The following is a 22022-nucleotide window of genomic DNA, read 5'->3' on the forward strand; positions in this document are numbered from 1 at the left end:
AAAAACAGAGAGAACTGAAATTGACAGGTCCTCTCACCCCTACCTGGAGAGAGTCTTGAGGGCCCAAAAGAAATGCCCAGAGGGCCACATTTGGCCCCCAACCATGGGGTTTTCCCACTCCTGGAGCAGGTGTGTCATTGGTCTGGTTAAGCAGTCTTCTTATATCCCCCCAACCAAAGGTTTCCCCGCTGTCATTAGGTGACCTCTCCCTTTCTCATTGTTTAAGGCCAGGTTCAGGCTGCAAGCCATTAGGATTGCATCGAATCATAGCATTGTAGAGTTGGCAGGGACACCCAAGGGCCATCTAGTCCAACCCCTTGCAATGCAGAAATCAAGCAATAAACATATGCCTTGGTGAACTCAAACGGACAACGGCACTTAACGGCATCCCACAGCATTTTGGGGGTGGCGCTGTGGGTAAAAGCCGGTTCGAATCCCCGCGGCGGGGTGCGCTCCCGTTGCTCGGTCCCAGCGCCTGCCAACCTAGCAGTTCGAAAGCACCTCCGGGTGCAAGTAGATAAATAGGGACCGCTTACTGGCGGGAAGGTAAACGGTGTTTCCGTGTGCTGTGCTGGCTCGCCAGATGCGGCTTTGTCACGCTGGCCACGTGACCCGGAAGTGTCTCCGGACAGCGCTGGCCCCCGGCCTCTTAAGTGAGATGGGTGCACAACCCTAAAGTCTGTCAAGACTGGCCCGTACGGGCAGGGGTACCTTTACCTTTACCTTTTAAGGCAGTAAAAAGCTGGAGAGACAAATCAGCAGAAAACAGGTTAAGTTTCAGTTCATTCATTTAATGTTGATTGTCTTGTTTGGTTAAGGTCTTAAGTCACTGTTAAACCACGTTAATCTTTTTTTTACGTTTCAGAAAAGCAGAAAGACAAGAAGGATCCTTTTAATTACGAGAAACAAGTAGCAATCACGTAATAAGGGTGCTCCTGTGGAACATTCACAGGGGAGGTTGGGTTCCATTCCCCCCCCCCCCCGTTTTGGCTTTTAGCTAAACAAATAAAAGTGTTGCTCCTACTACCTAACAGGACTTGCTATTCCTTCATTTCCCAGCCCTGGTTACACATCATGTCACCACTGGGCTTCAGCCCAGAAAGCCCATTCAGCGTCTGCATTCAGCTGCACCTGAGTATGAGTCAGCAGCAAGAGTCGAGAGGGGCAGAAAGCTCTTGACATTAGCGGTGCAACAAACGGCTATGAAACAACACGGCGCTTCTACACAAGGGGAGGCTGATCTAACCATATGGATGTTGATCAATTTTCCATTTGGCCCGCTGATTCATCTTGAAATAATCATGCCAGTGCTAATTGCCATCCACTCCGTCTAACATCTCGACACAGACATAAAAACAGAACTGTTTCCTATTTAACATGGGCTGACTGAGATGGGGACTCTTGCTTTTTTACTCTATTTCCCTCCCACCCACCCTGCCACCATGGCTCAAAACTGATTCGTTCATTGGCCCCAATATGAAAAAGTTGCTCAAGACAATCTGATTGTGGTGTGCTTCTCAGCAAGATCCAGGGATTCAAAAAGATGTGGGGAACCTCTGGTCCTCCAGGTGTTCCCGAACTACAACTCCCATCAGCCCTGGGAAAGCATGAGCAACGGGCAGGGATGATGGGAGCTGTAGTCAGCATCATCTAAATGTTCAAACCCTACCCAAGAAAATAAGAGGTTCAAGCAGAAATAGGCACAGTGGTGCACACCCAAACAGCATGGCCAATGATAAGAGAAGAGATGGGAACTGTATTCCACAACACGTAGAGGGTACCATATTGCCTAGTTCTGGGGCCATAAACCAAGAAAGCAAACCTTAATAAAAAAACAAAACAAAACAATAACGACAACCCAAACCCTTCACTTAAAATTAAACCTGAAGTTGGTTTGGAAAGCAGAGTCTGCCAGATGCTAAATTCCAAGTGTGGGGAACTTTTGGCCCTTGGAATGTTGCTGAACTACAACTCCCATCACCCCCAACCATTGGTCATGCTTGCTGCGACTGATGGGAATTGTAGTTCAGCCGCACCCAGAGGGCTAAAGGTTCCCCACACCTGCTATAATCAATCTCACAATCTAAAAACAACAGCATCGGAAGATGCAGTCTGTTCACTGATGACAGCTGCACATTGCATACCGGTGGCAAATGTACCCCCTGCAAAAAATTACCTGGATGCAGCTGGGACCCAGTGAATACACCAGATATGGGGCAGCCGTGGCCCTCCACGACTCCAGCTCCCACCATCCCTGAGCATTGACCAGGTACAGAACATACAAACACACACACACACACACACACACACACACACACAAATTTGGTCATGATGACTAGCTGGAGCCTTCATTGAGTCAGATACAGATATATGTTTATTAGAGGTGAGAGAATTATGCCTTAGAACAGCCTCCCACTAATCTAGCGCTCTTCAGATGCTTTGAACTACGGCTCCCAACTCCAATGGGATTTGGGGTTCAAAACATCTGGAGGGCACGAGATTGGGGTGCAGTGGGATGGGGAGACAGGCTTAGAAAAAGGTTGTACATCCATTTCATTCCATGTTGTTTAGACAGAAGTTGAGTTGTTGCTTTTGTTTTGGGCAAACGCTTAATCAGCCGCCAGGGATGGGATCTTGCACACAAATGGAAATTCTCTGCTGCAGCTATTGTCATTCCAAGACCTTAAAGCTATGAAAAAGAAATTGGGTGGGTGGGTGGGTGGGTGGGTGGGTGGGTGGGTGGGTGGGGAGGGAGGGAGGGAGGGAGAGAGAGAGAGAGAGAGAGAGAGAGAGAGAGAGAGAGAGAGAGAAATAAGGAGTGTGTTGGATGGAGTTTTACACCCCAGTTTCCAAGGAAGGAAGCAATGGCAGCATATTGAAGAGGCAAAGCTTCTGCTAGCTCAAACTCAGAGGCAATGTTCCACTGTACCCAATATGAATAATAATAATCCTGCACACAGGAAAGTAGCATGTCACGGAGAATACAAGACTTGAATGTAATCACTTTCTAACTTTAAGAACAGGTGCCTAAATTCACTCACTTTCCTCTCCCCTCTCGCTCCCATTTTCCTTTCGTGTCAAACTTTGTGAGATCGCTTCCCCTTTGTGCCCTGACAGGAAGAGGGCATGGCTATATATGGTCCTCGCTGCTAATGGTGGACCTATATTTGGGGGGCCCTGAAGCTTGAACTGTTATGGGGGGCCCATCACAAACAGCAATGAGGTCTAAATAACTACTTTTGTATCTGCTTCAGTACTTTTATGAACTCATTGTTATTCCTCTAGGGTCTTGACCTCTGCTAATAAGGGGCGGGGGGGCAGGATACATTAGCCACAGCAGAACAGCCAACTTACCACAATGTTCCACATTTACAACATCTGTGCTGCTGATTCGCAAACTTTGGGATTGTTGAAATATACACAGCAAAAAAATCAACCCATTTGAGTCGTACGACTCGAATTGGGTCTACTAGACCCCCCAAATTTAAGCAATGTGGAGTAAAGTCATTTCTGGGGGCCCTCCAGGATTAGAGGCCCAGAAGCTTAAGTTTCATCAGTTTCATAGTATATTCGCCCCTGCTCCCTGCCTGGGTAGACTCTCTCTCTCTGCTCTTTTCCACCACATCTGCAACGTGACAACATCTGTATCTCATAAGCATGTGCTCTGTCCCTGAGTTGTGAGGCACTCAGGAAACAACAACTCTGCTCCATCATTTGTGTGACAGCCACTCAGATATCTGAAGGTGGCAATCATATTGCCTCTTGCCTCTTCTCCTGCGTGAGCATCCCCAGCTCCTGGGAAGAGGCCATCTCTGAGATACATCTACTGTACCACCTACCACTGCTGTATCTGTACCAGATCTGCACACAGTCTTCATCTTCTGGTTTAGAGTGGATCCCGTCATCTGGTTGATTGCCATCCCAGTAGTTATAGTCATATGAGGAGCCATCTGTCCATTCAAAATTGCTTTCCTACCAAATACATCACCAGGGAGTTAGTGCTAGGGAAACAGACAGGAAATGGCACATATTCAATCTTTGCTGTTAACCAGCATAGATGGAAGCATTTGGAGCATTCTAGGGATGGAGAAGAAATGCCATTCAGTTTACATTTCAAGGTGAACATAGCTAACTCACGCTTTCCAAAGCGATATACAAGCCAGCGAGCGGTCATTTTTCAAAACTTCTCTGAATTTTGACAATGCAGTTCTCGAGCGAAGTCGTGGGTACAAAAACGCACGTACAGTGGCAAAGTGTGCATAAACATGCATGTATTGGTGAAAAACTGCATTATATTAGGAGAAAATGCTTTGCAAAAAAAAAATGGTCAAAAATCACATACAAATGTATGTATTAGGAGAAACCCACATTTCATTGCTGGTGAATTTTCATGAGGATTTTTTAAAAAACAAGCAGATGTGGAAATGTGTAGAACTGAATTTAAGGCTGGAAAACAGAGAAACTGAGAAAAATCAAAATGAGCAGATTCACCTCTTCTTGGTTTTGAGATACCATTTCAGCTGTCATTACAGCTGCTCAGCAAACCTGCACAATTGGTTTTGAGAAGCAAATGCCTTGCCCAAGAAGGCAACTTTGTCAGTGTGTGTGGTATATATTTCTTGCCTGAATAAATGTCTGTCATTTCATTTCAAGACCAGTATCTATATCAATTACAGGTGGGACTTCCATTATGGGGCTTCTCTATTATCAAAAACCCAGAAACAAGATGGCAAACTGATGTGTGGGCATGAGTCATCTTCTTGTACTTTTTAATGTACTGAAATCAGTTGGTTGGATCCAGGCTAAATTGGCTGAAGATAAATTCAATTAAATCAATGGGGCGTGGTTGTGATTTTAACTTAATTTGCATTAAAACCCATGGGTTTAACCAACCTATTCGCCTAATATACTGCAGTGGCCCAAATATAAGCCGCACCCAAATATAAGCCACATCATTAAAATTGGGGGGGGGGGAGGAAAAAAACAAAAAATACCCGAATATAAGCAGCTCCATTCTTCGCTGCTCCTGGCTGCAAACGGGGGGGGGGGGGGGGGACTGCATTGCCAACGGCATTTCTCTTCCTTGCTTTCTCCCTTCCCAGCCTTGGGGGAGAGGACAGGGGACTATGTGTGGGGCAGGAGCCGCTTTGTGGCGCTCCTGGGTGTACACCACATATAAGCTGCACTTTAACTTTTCACAGTCAGAATTTGGGTAAAAAGTGAGGCTTATATTCAGGCCAATACATTTTTGCAAGCAATTCCCCTTAATTTAATAATGCATTTTATATAGGCAACTCCCAATTTTACGTTCCGAGACACAGTGTGTTTAACTGAAATTGTGCATATTTGGAACACCATTGAAAAAGTCTGCAAACACCCACCATTTCTCCCTCCGAACCCTACTTGTTCAAACTCCAACTCAGTGCAAGGGCTCCTGGGATTGCACTTGCGAAGGCTTGTGGAATTGCTAAACTTTCTGCCATTTTCTTGCTCTTTTAAGGCCCCCTTTGCCCCTTTCTGTACCACTCCGGGCTTCGTGCCGATGTGTGCATACATAAATGGGGAGTTGCCTGTACATTAATCTCACTAATAAATGCAGTTCTATGCCCAGCTATCTCCTACCATGCAGTTTTGGGGCGAGTTAGAGAGCTGCACTGCACACAATTCTGAGAAGGGCAGATTTTGTAGAATAGCTGCCTTTCAGTGCACAAACTGCTTTGAATAGAGCCAATGAGGTAGGGTGTAGGGTAAACCTATTGCGGAAGAATTTTGTATTTTGAGGAGGCAGGTTAACTAGTTTGTACAATTCATCCTCCTTGCTTATTGGAACATCCTAAAGGGTTAAACCTTGGGAGAAAGACCTACCGAAGAACAGTTGCTGTGCTCATTAGGCATGACATCCTGTGCAGATCCTAATATAGAGTTAACTCTACTTACTTTGTGTGATTTACTGCTGGCTCACTCCTGTCAATAACCGACTTCCTATGCAGAAGCATAGGAATATATAGACATATAGGAAGCTGCCAGGGCTATTTAATTATCCAGCTGTTACTTTGTGGAAGAGCATCTGCTCTCCATGCAGAAGATCCCAGCATCTCCAGATAGGTTTGGGAGAAAACCCCCATCTGAAACTCTGGAAAGCTACTGCCAAGTCAGCATAGATCAGGGGTAGGCAACCTAAGGCCCGGGGGCTAGATCCAGCCCAATCGCCTTCTAAATCCGGTCCATGGACGGCCCAGGAATCAGCATGTTTTTACATGAGTCAAATGTGTCCTTTTATTTAAAATGCATCTCTGGGTTATTTGTGGGGCATAGGAATTCGTTCATCCCCCCCCAAAAAATATAGTCCGGCCCCCCACATGGTCTGAGGGACGGTGGACCGGCCCACGGCTGAAAAAGGTTGCTGACCCCTGGCATAGATTATGCTGACCTAGATGGATAAACAGGATGACTCAATATAAAGCAGGGCTATTTCCCTTAATGCTCCACTTCTGCTAGGCTAGATGCCACCAAAGTCTCACCCAGCAGGTCTCTTCTTATTTTGGGCCTGATGAGAGGTGCAGCATCTGGTACGGTTAGGTTCTTACCTGTCTTAGATCATTAAGTCCCATCCAAACATCCGTCGGTATTCCAGGCACTCGGCTGTTTACCAGGTCGTAGACGAATACATTCTCTTCCCAGCTGCCAATAGTCATATGTAATTAGGAATGCAAAGATCTGTTAATACTTATTTCTTTATTTCATTGCATTTACATCCCACCTTTCTTGCAAGGAGCTCAAGGGGGCAGATATGGCTCTCCCTCTCCTCATTTAATCCCCATAGCATCCCTGCAAGGTAGGTTAGGCCGAGAGGCTGTGACTAGCCCCCAAGGTCACCCAGTGGGTTTCAAGGTTGAGTGCAGATTCAAACCCTTACTTCCCCAGGTCCTAGTCCAACGCTCTAACCACTATGCTGTGCTAGCTCTTTCTTTTTAGTTCTCTACGCTTCTAATTTTTCTAACCTCGCATTCCAGTGTTCTGCCTTTTGCAGCAATGTGCAGTTTCAAATTCTTCACAAAAGTCTTCAGCGTTTTAGTGCAAATATCTCCTAATAAACAACTTATTATGCACTGTTTTGACTCATGTATGCCACTTCTGCAAGACTTTTCTCCTAATATGATGCACCTTTGTAGGTTATTTTCACTAAGATATTCATCTTAAGCACATGTTGACCTGATACGTGGATTTCTGTAAACACGGGTTCGTTGGAGAACAGCATCGCAAAAACCATCAAGGACTTGGACTAACCAGGGTAAATAGCGATACTGCTGCCAGGTAATCAATGAATCATATAGTTAGGAGGGGGACCTCAAGGTTCATGTAGCCCCACCCTCAGTTGATGCAGGAAGTCGACACTACATTCTATGCTTAAGGTAAAGGTAAAGGGACCCCTGACCATTAGATCCAGTCGCAAATGACTCTGGGGTTGCGGCGCTCATCTCGCTTTACTGGCCGAGGGAGCCAGCGTACAGCTTCTGGGTCATGTGGCCAGCATGACCAAGCCGCTTCTGGCGAACCAGAGCAGCACACAGAAACGCCGTTTACCTTCCCGCTGGAGCGGTATCTATTTATCTACTTGCACTTTGACGTGCTTTCGAACTGCTCGGTTGGCAGGAGCAGGGACTGAGCAACGGGAGCTCACCCTGTCACAGGGATTCGAACCACCGACCTACTGATCGGCAAGCCCTAGGCTCAGTGGTTTAGACCACAGCGCCACCCGCGTCCCCATTCTATGCTTAAAAACCTCTAAAAATCCACCAACTTCCAATGCAGCCTGTCCCACTGTCAAACAGCTCATACCATCAGGAAGTACTTCCTAAACTTAATCTAAATCCTTTCCCTTGTCATTTGCAGCTACTGGAGCAACAGGAAAACAAATTTGTTCTGCCTATACAGCAGTCCTCTGGATATCTGAGGATAGTATAGTCTCACCTTCCAATTGTTTCTTTTCCAAATGAACCACTCCAACTCCTACAACCTCTCCCTCACATGACTTGGTCCCTAAACCGCTCGCCATTTTTGCCTCCATCCTCTGAACACATCCCAAGTGTTCCACAGCAACAAGGTACCAGCGAAGGGTGATGCATTAGGGCAAATGGGGCAACGTTATTGCGTGATTCTTACCTGTGAATGGAAGCTAATTTGGCTGACTTTAGGCCGATGGAGAACTCTGCGCAATACAAGTCAGCCTCCGCCCATGTTTTATTGATTGGAAAGTATCTATAGCAAAAGCCTTCATATTCCGTCCAAAAGAGAGGGCAAGAGTAAGAGAGAATTGGCTCTGGCAAAGCTAGGGAGAGTGGAAGGAAATAGGTTAGAGAGGCACATATCTCAACACACTTCCACTTGTCAGATTCACTTGCTATCAGTCCTGGGAGCCCAGAAGATTACAAGGGTCAGGAAAGCCACCTCTGTCTCAACAACGGTTGTCAAAAGAGACGAGCAACAGCTGTCATTTCCATGCATCTTGACACACCATTGGCTGCAGGCAATGCAGAGCTGGGAGGGGGAAGAGCTCGGGAGAGGCATGTGGAAAGAAGCCCACAAAAGAGGAGATTAGATAAAACCCACCACGCTGGATAAACAGCCTTGTCCTCCTATCCCCTCTAGCAAATACCACTTCAGCAGGCGACGTCATGGCTCTTAACGTGGGAAAGAAGGACCAGAATTGTGTCCCCCACCCATCCCAATGGCCCTGACTCGTTGCCAGTTTGCTACCAAGCTAGGCTCCTGGTTCTTGCGCTAATTCACAAAGATCTAACCCACCTTGGTGGCTCAGTTGGTAGAGAATGAAACTCTTAAATCTCAGGGTTGTGGGTTCAAGTTCCATGTTGGGCAAAAGATTCCTGCATTGCAGGGGGTTGGACTAGATGACCCTTATGTTCCCTTCCAATTCTACGGTTTTATAAACGGGGATCCAAAGCACCTAAGGAGCTCTTGATCCCTTATGCTCTACCTTGATAATTGAGAGTTTCATCTAGCCCCTGAGGTTCGGTCAGCCTTTAACTAAAGACTAAGTTTTTAGTGTGGCAGGACCTGCCCTGTGGAACTCCCTGCCACTACAAATTCAGCACAAATCATCCCTGCCTTCTTTCAGCCACCTCCAAAAAGCTGTGCTATTCAGACAGGTCTTTCCAATGTGAATTTCTTTTTATTGCCTGCTGTTTATTGATGTTTGTTATTTATCTTTCGGTGAGTTTGTATACTGCCTGGCTGTGTCTTAAAAAAAAATATGAAAGTGTGGTCTATAAATATTTCAATCAATCAATCAATCAATCAATCAATGACACCACTAAAAGCAGGGAGGGTATGTTTCTGGAGTGTGGCGAAGACATGAGACAGAAGGTTCATTCTCAGTGTTAAATATCAACGGTAGGTTGGGGAAACTTTTGGTCCTCCAGATCTGGCCAAACTACAACTCCCATCAGCTCAGCAAGCACAGCCAATGACCAGGGATGATGGGAGTTGTAGTTCAGCCAAAGGCTCTGCACACCTTACTGGAAGGATGAGTTAGGCCCCAGTCGAAGCTTTCAAGCTGGTTTCCCCCCTCCAAATTCCTCTTCAGAAAACGGCCCATCGTCTGATGGAAAATGAAGCTGTCTGAACCATTCAGCTTGTTGAAATTCTGTACCACTTGCCCCAGTGGGTAACATTAATTTGATTAGCTCCAGTGCACCAGAGGTGCCTGAAAGAATTTTAAGGTTAAATGTGCAAGAGGAGAGAAGGCGAAGCAGGTCAACCCCCTAATTAGCACCTTTTCTGTTCAGTTGCCAATGGCCACGTTGGCCCAGTCTCTGGACGAGCGGCCAGTAAGCTTTCAACTCCCAGGGCTGAGTTAAATCAAGGATGTCATATTCACCTCAGGATTTATTTGCTAGCTGTACTTTTAAAAGGAGAAAATAATATAATATGCTAGTCAGAGGCACCAGCTTTCAAGGGTGATTGGGGAGGGGGGCCAACACCACACGTGTGATCTTGCGATGTCCCAACGTCATGCGTGTGACGTCAGGAAGTCATGAGGAGCCAGGGGTGAAGCCAAACATGGCGGGCGCACGGCTCAATGGCCAGCAGCTCCTCCTCCACCTCTTCTTGGTGCCACCACTGGCAGGAGGCTGCTTCAACCCTCCTTCCCCTCTGTGGCAGGAGGAGGACGGGCGCTCAGCTCCGCGCTTTTGGGACATCGGGGGGCAGCCCCTACCCCCAAAATATAGGGGGCCCTAAAGGGTTCGGCCACTAGGAACCAGCGTCCCTGATGCAAGTTAAAAGGTCTGCAAAATTTGATGGGTTAGGGTAGTCACTTATATGTCTCATGAAAAAACAGGACAAATAGGTACTGATGGAAATAAAGAAGTAGCAATGATATCTATTATTTGTTTATTTATATGCTAGGCATGCGGGCTCTGAGAGTATGGGGATTGTGTGTGTGTGTGTGTGTGTCTTTCTTCCTGGTAGCTGTGGGGCGCCTCCAAGAGTTTGGCCATATGCTATTTTTATGTATACGCAGGACCCTTAGAACCAAACCCCCGCATAGGATGAGATCATATGGTATTTCAGTGAAGCTCAGATGTACTCACTTTCTCTAGAATATGTTCCACCAACTTCAGTGGCTGAACTGTGCAAACACCGAAAGAAAGTGAAATTAATTCCTTCCATCTTCGGTCTCATGACATCAAGAGATAGGGGAGAAATTCGATTCTGGCCTCATTTGAAGCCGCATCTATTCAATCTACAACTTCCAAAATTTCATGAGAACAGAAACACAGCTATCCTTTGAAATTTGCCCTTATCCCAGTTTTGCAATGCAGATCGCCAATTGAACAATGTTTACAAAAATGCAAAAATTGAGAAGTTGGTTGAAAAATGTTTATTAGGAGAAATTTGAAATAAAATCCTGATTAATTTCCCGGAGTTTTTTTTCCTCCTTAATTACAAACTGCTGCAAATGTTAGGATAGGAAAAATTAGAAACCGAGAGCCAAAATGAGCAGATCCTTCCATCCCTAAATCCATCCAAGGTAAGGTTAGTTATATTGCAGTGGAGCTCAGACACTTCTCACCCTTTTCTACTTTACACCCCAGCAGTTGGATCCATAAGAAGTTAGTTGTATTTAATTTCCATTCATTTCAATAAAAATTTGGTTAAGATCATGACTGCCATCCCTTTGATTTAATTGGGTTTAGGTTCAACTATTTTAGCCTGAATCCATTAATTTAAGTAAGTTAAAAAACAACAACCAAGTACACGATAATCCCTAATGCCCATAAATCATTTTATCATCTCATTTCTTGGCATTTCAATAACACAGAAGTTCCACAACAACTTAATTATGCAATCAAATAAATCCACATAATTTGTACAAATAGTGGTCTGGAAATGAAATGACAGTGAGTAAGTATACCACAAACTCTCAAACAGTTTAGCTGAGCCATAATGACGGCTGAGATGCTATCTGAACATTAGGGATGAATGAATCTGTCAATTTCTATTTATTGCTGTTGGTCATGTTTCCAATCTTCATTTCAGTTCTTTACACGTCTACATCAGTTTGTTTGTTTTTCATTTAAAGAAATCCTCATGAAAATCGATCAGCATTTTTGTGTGAATTTCTCCTAATATACACATTTTTGTATGCATTTATGACCAATATTATTTTGTAAAGTGATTTCCTCTAATAGAATGTCTCTTAAGGTATATTAATTGTTTGTGTGTGTGTGTGTGTGTGTGTGTGTGTGTGTGTGTGTGTGTTTACCATTATATATGTGTTTACATATACCATTAACCTGGTATATGTATTTTTTGACACATTACTTGACTGGAGAACTGCATTGCAAAATTCAGAGAAGTATGAATTTCAAAAGCTAGCTGAGTTTCAGTTTACATACTGTTTTGAAAAGTATATAGGTTTGCTTTTAAACTTAATGAATTTTATTCCCTATTCCTACTGAACACAGGCTACCACCAGAACTGGATTCAACGATAAAGTTGGAGCAAGTTGTCAGTTTTGTCAAGAACTTTCCATGTTGCCTTTTCATCAAAGCCTTTTGATTCCTGATAAGCTACCCATAAATCCCAACATTTCTGACTTAATTTGAAAAAACAAATATCACCTATCAAAGAATGGCATGAGAGAATATGGGACCGTGTTTAAACAGCAAACTAACTCACTTTATTAGTTTCAGAGAAGAAAACCCAAGAGAAAATAACTTTAAGTGAAGAAGGATTAATTTCTGTGATCAATATAGGAGATACGGGCTGCTACCAAACGTATATAGTGGGCTTACTGTGTTCTGATACACTTATGTTAGTTTGGGTCAATAGCTGTGTGCTACACGGGAAATTTTGACTGGATGTATGCAAATTCATAGGAGTCACTGAACATTCTACCCTTCTGCATATCTTTTATTTTCTAAAGCTTATGCAATTTGTGATATAAATGGAATCTATCTATCTATAGCTCTATTTAGAGGATTTTCTCAAAGGGGGAAGGAGACAAAAACCAAGAGGTGATATTTAGGACCCAAGATTAAATCTCAACCTGATTAAACCCCAAGCAAAATTACCTTGGCTTCAGGTGTCCCAGTTTTGAGTATTTTATCATCGGAGATGGGTACTCACCTTGACTGATTTTAATATTGGTGTGTGGGAAAGCCTGGATGGCGAGCAGCACCCCAGAGAAAGTAGCACAGAAATTCCACCTCGATATCATAGCTGGTCAAGAGCAAGTCTCCTCTTCAGAGCTGCAAAGAACTGTCTGCTCCGTGTTTTTCCTCCCTTTGTAGTGCTACTGAAGTCACTGGAGCAGCTGCAAAGAGGCTTTGTAGACAACTCCCTCCCTTGTAAGGGCAAACTTTCAACAAGATTTGCACAGGATGCTGGCCGAACGCCTCACGGCCTAACCTCCCACACCACTGGCCACTTTTTCTCACTCCTCCAGATGACCTGATTATTGAGCATCCATCGTGATCTGCTCATGTAAAGCTCACGCGGCGTTTAGACTATAAGTAGTCTTTATTTCACATCCGTCTCTGGGTAGTTCTATGACAATGAGCATTCACTCTGGATCAAATCACCCTCCATTTGCTTGTAAGGTCCTTATGCATCTTCCCATTAATCATCGGCAAGAAGTCCGATTATTTCTGTTGTGGATGCGCTTGAACCCCTTCCTTAACGCACTGCCACACAACAACCCAGAGTGTCCCAGACAAAACCAAGTTAAGGCTAAAATGGAATAACTTGCCCTCGTCACCCAGGAGTAGAAATGACCTAACAACCCCTTAAGATGATTGCTATGTGACTTAGAGGTAAATCCCAAAGGCGATTCGCAATTCCAAAAAGCAATGTGCTGGATTTTAGAACATAAAGCCACTTCAAGCTTTCTTTTAAAAGCTTTCCATCCTGGTGCTTTTAAAAAAATACTTGCCAGGACTGTCAAAGGCAGAGGCAGGTCCAAGTCTCAGAGCTGCTAGGTCTATGAAGGAACACAGCACAGTGAAAGATATGTGGCAATATACCACATTTTTTAAAAGACCAGGAAGGGGTGTTCCTACAAATCACCCAATGCACTCAATTTAACGTGTCAGGTGGTAGTTGGGGATGAATCCTGTCTATACTTCTCCCATGTTGATGCACACACTGAGAGATGGCATTTCTTCAAAGGTGTTTTTTTTCCTGAGGAAATTTATGAGATTTCTTTTTCCTTTTCTCAGCCCCCAAGGCGTATGTGTGTGGAGGGGGGATTGCTCTGCACAGTGTTTTTGAATATTCTCCACTATATTGGGTGGGGGCTGCCATTCCTCTTCCCCTTTCTGAACACACACACACACACACACACACACACACACACACACACACACTGTTGTGGGACAATGCGGAGACATTGGGGAGGAAACAAAATGGCAGCCAGTGTGGTGTAGTGGTTAAGAGCGGTAGTCTCGTAATCTGGGGAACCGGGTTCACGTCTCCGCTCCTCCACATGCAGCTGCTGGGTGACCTTGGGCCAGTCACACTTCTCTGAAGTCTCTCAGCCCCACTCACCTCACAGAGTGTTTGTTGTGGGGGAGGAAGGGAAAGGAGAATGTGAGCCGCTTTGAGACTCCTTCAGGTAGTGATAAAGCGGGATATCAAATCCAAACTCTTCTTCTTCTTCTTCTTCTTCTTCTTCCTACTACCCAAGAGCCAGTGTGGTGTTAGTGGTTAGTATTGGACTAGGACCTGGGAGACCAGGGTTCAAATCCTCACTCAGCCATGAAACTTGGTGGGTGACCTTGGAGGTCAGTCACTGCCTCTCAGCCTAACCTGCCTCACAGGGTTGTTGTGGAGCTAAACATACATAAGAATGTTTTTCCTACTGAAACTTCAAACTGTGGCCGTGTCTAGTGGCACCTCATGCGACCCCACCCCACTCCCCAACTGCCAGTCCGTATGTGCCCACTCAATCTGCAGAACTGGCAGTTATACAAGTGCCACATAATGTGTGTTTTCCACACTTGTGAGAAATCAATATTTTAGTGTGGCAGCATGTATTCTCTGATATTACACAGCCTCCCCTGAAAATGCCTCTGCTGTGATATTTTCGATGTCAGGGGAGGCTGAGCCTATCCAAACATATATTTTTGGTATCATTATTTTATTTGGCCATCTGTCAGGGATTCTTTAGCAGTGATTCTGGCATTGCAGGGGGTTGGATTAGATGACATCTGAGTTGCTCCAAACTCTAAAGTTCTATGCTTTATTAAAGTTGTTGATTTTATCTATATTTAAAACTATAATGTAAGGTCCTGGAGTGGGTTACAAGTTCTTTATTCCAATATAGATACAAACACTGAACAAAACTGAAGTACTGTGTAACTTTATTATGTCTACTGTTTTTAAGGTTTGTTTTATTGCTATTTTTAAATATTTTATAACATTTTATATAAACCACTTTTTAAAAAATTGAATAGTATCTAAATAGTGAATAATTAAACACACCCACACCCACCCACACACACACATACTAAAACTCCCTGAATGTAGAAAATTAGCACATCAGGGAGAAGGCTAAGTTAGAACACTTGTCCTTGACATGATAGTTTTCTATATACATGCATGACTGCATGGATTTGTTATATTTATTTATACCCTGAATATAGAAAACAAGCACATCAGGAAGTAGGCCAGGCCAAGACCCTTCTCCTTGACATGCTGGTCTTTTATATTTGGGAAGTGAGTGATCAGTTGATTACCCCTGCTACTGCTCCCCTAATATAGAAAGCTAGCCTGTCAAGAAGAGAGTCGGGTTAGGGCCCTTCTCCTTGATACACTAGCTTTCTCTGTACATGGATTTATTCATTTTTATTTTTATTTTTAAAAAGTGTAAGCAGGAGTCTTCTATCCCACACCTGCCACCTGAAACAGTGCAGCTCAGACATAGGTCGGCCATCTCAGTAAGAACAAGGCCACAGATGAACATGAAACAAAAGACTTTGGATTAAGATTGTTTTGGCTGGGAGGCGCTGTGGATTTTTCTATGGTTGATGGATCCCAGCGTGAGTCTATTGCCAAGGACAAGAAGGAATTTACAGCTCCCCCAGGCTCCTCAGGCTTCCAACTGGAATGAAAAGGAGAAGAACAAGCTCATGCAATGCCACAGACCTTTAAAGGCAGAAATGTTCTCCCCACTGCATGGGTGTGCAGATGCTACGAGAGGACCGCCAAGCAGCGGCCAGAAAAAAACGTGCATGTGCTCCCATCCCTGCACCACCTCCTATACTCTCACAGTTCTGGTTTGGGTGAAGGAACACAGTCTCTCTGTATCAAGCTTTGTCCCCAAACAGCCCATAACAACATGCTTAGAAGGCATGTGTGATGCACAGGGGGTCAGTGGTTATTAAAAGGGGATTACAGGGGTGACTGAGACTGACAGGTGAGTCAAGGCTCTTTGACTCTGCAACAAGTACAGGACCAAGACTGCCTCGTACCTTGAGGCCCTTGAACTTAAAAAACAAAACCACCTTAACCAGGAGCAGTTAACTACAAGATCGCCTCACCGCACATGTGTGGTCACTCGACCGCTTCAATCAGCGGCAGGGAAAATAGGGGCATTCCAAGATCAGATCAGAAGCCAGAATGGCTTCCGTAATTCTAGCGCTGTCCCTGGAAAGTCAGGACACTTGGAGAATGTGCTACTGTGCCGCTTTGTTCCCCGTTCTTGGATTGCAAATATTTCATGAAGAGCAGGCTATAAATGCTGGAAATAAATAAACAATAAAATTACCTTTGAGCAGCAGGTTCGTTTCTTCACATTCACACATATCTACTCAGGCAAGCAGGCACATTCAAAGGCACATTCCAGTTAGGCAAAAAAACCTGGAGTGGATAGGGAGCAGTGTGGCCTGCCAAGAACCAAACAGAGAGGCCCGGAAGGTTGAATTTACACACACACACACACACACACACACACACACAGTCCTACAGTGCCCCACCCTCAGTGTAGGGATTGTCAATATGGTGGCCTCCTGGTGGTGTTGGGATTGCAATTCCCATCTTCCCTGATCATTGCATACCTTCCAACATTTTCTCTGATGAAAACAGGAACATCCTATTCAACAACAACAACAACAGCAACTCTATTATTTATACCCCACCCATCTGACTGTGTTGCCCCAGCCACTCTGGGTAGCTTCCAACATATATAAAAATAATAAAACATTAAACATAAAAAACAGGGCTGCTTTCAAATGCTTCTAAAGGTTGCACCACTCCATGCCCTCCAACATTTGTCCAATGAAAATAGGGACATCCTAAGGAAAAATTCTGGGATCAAATAAGAAACCGGGGTGGCTTCTGTAAATCCGGGACTGTCCCTGGAAATAGGGACACTTGGAGGGTCTGTCATTGGCCATGTTGGCGGCAGGACTCCAGTAACACCTCAATTTCCCATTTGCTTTCGCAGGGAAACCAAAATGCTTGTTTACAAAGCTATTGTACTACCAACCTTACTGTATGCTTGTGAAACATGGACCACTCATACGCCATCTCCAACTCCTAGAAAGATTCCATCAACGGTGTCTCCGGAAAATTTTACACATCACTTGGGAAGACAGGCGAACTAATATCAGTGTACTGGAAGAAGCAAAGATCACCAGTGTTGAAGCAATGATACTTCAACATCAGCTTCGTTGGACTGGTCATGTTGTGCAGATGCCTGATGATCATCTTCCAAAGCAACTAATTTATTCCGAACTTAAAAATGGAAAGCGTAAAGCTGGTGGTCAACAAAAGAGGTTTAAAGACTGTCTCAAGGCAAATCTTTAAAAATGTAGTATAAACACTGACCTTGGGAAACACCAGCCTGTGAGTGCTTCAGTTGGAGAACAGCCTTTACCAAAGGTGTCATGGGCTTTGAAGACACTCAAACTCAGGACGCAAGGGAGAAATGAGCTAAGAGGAAGGCACGCTTGGCAAATCTACACTGTGATCAACTCCCGCCCAGAAACCAATGTCCCCACTGTGGAAGGACATGTGGATCCAGAATTGGCCTCCACAGTCACTTATGGACTCATTGTTAAAACCGTGTTTATGGAAGACAATCTTACTCGGCTACGAGTGAAAGAAGAAGAGGAAAAGAAGAAGAAGAAGACTTCTGATACAGTACTGCTGATCTGCAAGTGTTTTTTAGTTAACATGATGATCTTTTTGTTTTAGTCAGTGCTTTTTTTCTTAAAAAAATGTTAAGGAGTACTCTCATTTTGACTCAAGAAAATCACCATTTTATAGTTCAAATCAGGAAAAATAAATACAGTAAACAGACAAAGATTCACAAAATGTTTAGAAGTAGGCGTACCCCCAGAAAAAAAGCACTGGTTTTAGTTCTCTCTTTTAAATTCTTGAATTCACCTTGGGAGGGTTTGTCCCTAAAAGATGGCCTAGAAATATTTTAAATAAATAAATGTAATGGGGGGGTGCCAGCCTGGGTGATCCCTTCCAAAGCAATGATCCTGTATCTGTGTGGGTTGAATCTGTAAGAGGAAACCTGCCACATCAGTTTCCTTGTCAATGTAACAGCCTTAGCCGCTCAGCCAGGTACACATCACCTGCCTCTTGAAAGAGTGAGTGCTGTTGTCATAGAGACAAATGTGGTCATCTGTCAGGGGGTTTGACTAGATGACCCTTGGATCCCTTCCAACCCCACAATTCTATGATTCTATAATTCTGTAGCACAAATGACCACAATGCCCCAAGAAACTCACTGCTGAATCTCCCTCAAAGGGATGTTGTGCGGGCATCCAGAACACAGGTCATCATTCTTGAGATGAGTTGCTTAAAAAGAGCACCACTTCGTTCTTATTTGACACAAATAAACAGATCTTTATTTTTTCCATAAATATACCTCCTTAGACAGTATGTTTGGGGTTGGGGAGAATGTACAGAAGCATCTAACAAAATCGACAGAATTTGCTGACTTGTCACGTCCATCCACCGCTTTGGGAAACTATGGTTTTAAAATAAGGAGGAACCAAAACCCCTCCATCGGGCCTAAGAGCCAACAGACATGAACATTTCTGTCAAAGTAAATTCAGCCCAGTCGGCTTTTATGATGGATGCTGGCACATCAGACATCTGTTGCATGAATACTGCTGCAAATGCTCAGATTGCTGTCTCCATGTGCCATGGTTCCGTGCATTATTATTTTTTAAAAAAAAGGTTTTACTACTTATAAAAGTTAACAATGATATACTAAGTTAATTTTCATACAGGAATATTACACCTTATAAGAACCAAATTTATATTCTTTTTGGGGTCCCAATACAGGTTCTCTTTGTAATTGTACAAGAGCGTTAAGAGCCCTGTGTATCAGATAAAAGCTCAAATTCCCATTTCCCACAGCGACCAATCAGATGCCTCTCGGAAATCCCACAGGCAGGGCAGGAATCCCCTCTCCCACAGCGGATCCCAGCAAACGAGCTGTTCAAGTGTTCAATCTCACATACATTCAACTTGCTCAGCTCATCTATTCCAGGGGTGGGGCAACTTTTTCAGGCCAGGGGCCACATTTCCTCCTGAGTGACCTTCCAGGGGCCACATGACCAGTGGCAGGGAGAGGGCAAAGGCAAAGGTGAACAGAACAGTGGGCTACTTTCTTCATACTCACACATACCTTTCTCTCATCTCCACCTAGGCACACAAGAAGCATTATCAGAGTTGGAGGACACGTCCCAGCCAGACAAAAACAGTATGTGGAGACGCCTGGAGGGGCCTCTCTGGCAGCCTGAGGTTATATAATAATAATAATAATAATAATTTATTATTTATACCCCACCCATCTGGCTGGGCTTCCCCAGCCACTCTGTGCAGCTTCCACCAAAATATTAAAATACAGTAGTGCATCAAACATTAAAAGCTTCCCTAAACAGGGCTGCCTTCAGATGTCTTCTAAAAGTCTGGTAGTTGTTGTTCTCTTTGACATCTGGTGAGAGGGCATTCCCCATCCCTGATCTCTACAGTATTATAGAAGGTTCAACCTACTTCCCTACACCTTTTCTGTATGTGGCAGGTAAATACAAAGACATTTGCTGACTTTACACTCAAGACCAGTTCAACACACTGAAATACAAAGTGAGGAGGGGGTGGAGAGATCAACTTGACTATCACATGTAAATGCAACTCACACGGCATTAGGGCTTTTGTGAACGTTGCCACAAAAGGTTCCTAAAATGGGGGTGGGGGGTGGGATTTGACACAAACAGTTCTCTGAAACCTTCAGATGCCTCCACTTTCAAGTTCAGCCATAGCCTTTAGAGGGACATGTGCCCCATTCTAATGATGTGCCGGGAGCGTGGTGGATCCATGTGAATACAAGTCCCTACTACGGCTGTTTTGAGTGAGGCAAAGCACAAAGTGGAACCTGCCTCCTTCCAGAAGCAGATTGGGCCAGTGGCTGAACCTGATTTCAACACCCTCCACTGTCCTTGAGGATAGCAGGTAGGCTACAGGGTGCAACTCCTTGCACCCTCAGCACCCACCTCGCTCTGCTGGGTGGTTGGCTCCTCCGTGCCTCCACTGCTTCCAAGGGAAAGGACAACTCCACACGCACTTTGCACTCATGTAACCTGACCCGTGGAAACAAACTGGGCAGCTCACATATCCCAGAACATTGCATACTTCTGGAACTAGCACTGCAACTAGGCTGCCACCCACAATTTCCCTCCTCCAAAATGAGCTTCGTTGACTTTAATGCAGGAGTCTTCAGCCTTTTCAGACCCAGGACCCACTCTTAAGTCAAACATGCACATACCCCAATTCTGGTAGTAGTGCTACCATTTCAACCCACCTTAGATCAGGTTGCAACCAGGTGATGGGTTCCAACCAACTGGTTGAAGAGCAATGCTTTCAGAGGCCTGCTCAAGGGTGATCCAGCTGTGGACTGCAGCTTTCATAGCAGTACACCAGCGGGTTCTTGAATGATGCAACAGTTTACAAAATGCTAGCATGTGTGATTGAGCAGGAAAGAGACGACTGCCTCCACCCCATTCTGCCCAAGGGCACAGCTCCAGACACAGAAGCACACGTTATATCTGATTTGGTTAAGCTAGTACAGTGACAAAGGGAGGACTGGGTTTAGACGTGTTTACACCATACACTCTACCGCTAAAACAACATCCTAGTAATCTACCACGCATTCACCACGGATAACACACAGGATCTGATACCTCCCGATACAATTGCTCACACGAGATGTAGAGTATGGCGCAGTGGAGAGGAAACCATGAAGCTTTTCCGCAGCTAAGCAGTCTGCTATCTGCACCGCACTAGGACATAGCAGGCAACAAAGGATTTCTGAAAAGGTATTAGCAGACAACCCTTTGAGCAGCTTCCGCTGTCCTACACAACAGCATCACCTTCTGATGTGGATGTAGTGGTTGATATGTGATCCTGAGTAAAACAATCAATGGGGTGGATGAAATAATAGGTAGCACGGAGGCTAATGCAACCATTTTTTTCGTTGCCAGCGGCCATTAAGAGTTGCTGTGGATTCCATAGTGATTATGTGCACGTGTGTGTGTGTGTGTTTGTGTGTATGACTTGTCTTGTATAGATCTGCTCGGTGGCTTGCTAGCAGCGTTGGCTTCCTCACGTCACCTCCAGGGAAGCCGGGGAGACGCGGTCGCATTCAGCTCGCGACCGGAGAGTGTGCCACTGCTCCACAGCTGTGCGGTGGGAGTTCAGCATCCTCCGCCAGTGCTTGGATTCCGAAGAGCCTGTGGAGTACTGGCCAATCACAATCCGCCCAATGAAGTCGTTGCTGCTCTTCATGTTGTGGCCAAAGACTGAAGATAACAAAGAGAGAGGCAGGGAGAAAGGAAGATGGGGTGGGGGTGAGGGAGTAAAGTCTGAAGAAGCAGCTGCAACGCCAACCCTAACTCTCAGATCTCCCCTTGACTGGAACAATTATCTAGAGAGCTCTCTAGCAAGCATAACTGTGCAACCTTGAATTTGACATTATGTGACTGAATCCCACCCAAAAGGACCCAGAGAAAGCAGTGACGGAACTGGCAGAGCTGCAGAAATCATGCCAGAAATTGTCTTCCTTCTTTCCTGTCAATAGATTTGTACCAGGATAAGTCTAGCAGCAATGAAAGAGAAAGGGAACACTGCTGAACAATTATCTACCTGCAGAAGTGGTACCTGCAACAAAATGATGCAGAGTGGAGTGTTTCTGACCAAAGTGCCAGCCAGTCAGCCATGCCCTTTTCCATTCCATTCCATTCACCACCCTGCCCCCATTTCCGTTCCCCAACAATCAACCAACATGCCATATCCACTGACCACTGTCTTCATTGAGCTGCATTTAGTTCCAACTCCATTCCTCGCCATGGGGTTATTATTATGTTCTTCTTCAGAATATTTGCACTTACGCAAACCTTGTGTGTAATCTGTATTGTTTTGGTAATGAAAATGCTTTTAAAAATAAATTATCAACTAGAAAGCATGGGTGTGTGGTT

General features: G+C 44.7%; 2 protein-coding genes across 9 annotated transcripts in view; both read right to left on the minus strand.

Moving 5' to 3' along the window:
• Positions 1-770: 770 nt before the first annotated feature.
• On the minus strand, positions 771-12988 carry CLEC19A (C-type lectin domain containing 19A). Of its 2 annotated transcripts, none has more exons than XM_028706234.2 (5): positions 12655-12988; positions 8164-8329; positions 6588-6681; positions 3840-3972; positions 771-2689 (listed from the first exon to the last, which is right to left on the minus strand). In XM_028706234.2, exons 1-5 carry the CDS (start codon positions 12743-12745, stop codon positions 2610-2612), a joined length of 564 nt encoding a protein of 187 aa, XP_028562067.2. In that variant the 5' UTR covers positions 12746-12988; the 3' UTR covers positions 771-2609. The 2 variants fall into 2 exon arrangements, with proteins under 2 accessions (XP_028562067.2, XP_077774641.1); XM_077918515.1 differs by lacking the exon at positions 12655-12988 and adding an exon at positions 10614-11727.
• Positions 12989-18717: 5729 nt separating this feature from the next.
• The window catches only part of SYT17 (synaptotagmin 17), a 36542-nt gene continuing 33237 nt past the window's right edge, over positions 18718-22022 (minus strand). For all 7 annotated transcript variants that reach the window (XM_028706369.2, XM_028706375.2, XM_028706370.2 and 4 more), the window contains one exon: positions 18718-21347. In XM_028706369.2, coding sequence (XP_028562202.1) covers positions 21151-21347 — 197 coding nt within the window. In that variant the 3' untranslated portion in view covers positions 18718-21150. The remainder of the gene's footprint in view (positions 21348-22022) is intronic.

This window comes from Podarcis muralis, chromosome 14, assembly GCF_964188315.1.
Source record: "Podarcis muralis chromosome 14, rPodMur119.hap1.1, whole genome shotgun sequence".
Classification (NCBI taxonomy): Eukaryota; Metazoa; Chordata; class Lepidosauria; order Squamata; family Lacertidae; genus Podarcis; species Podarcis muralis.

What these genes read in the sequence shown, in the direction of transcription:
- CLEC19A (XM_028706234.2), bottom strand. Translation starts at nt 12,745, where the DNA reads ATGATATCGAGGTGGAATTTCTGTGCTACTTTCTCTGGGGTGCTGCTC. An exon ending in CAATATTAAAATCAGTCAAG is followed by an intron (nt 8,330 to 12,654) that starts GTGAGTACCCAT and finishes CACTCTCCCTAG; the next exon opens with CTTTGCCAGAGCCAATTCTC. An exon ending in AAATTAGCTTCCATTCACAG is followed by an intron (nt 6,682 to 8,163) that starts GTAAGAATCACG and finishes GACTATTGGCAG; the next exon opens with CTGGGAAGAGAATGTATTCG.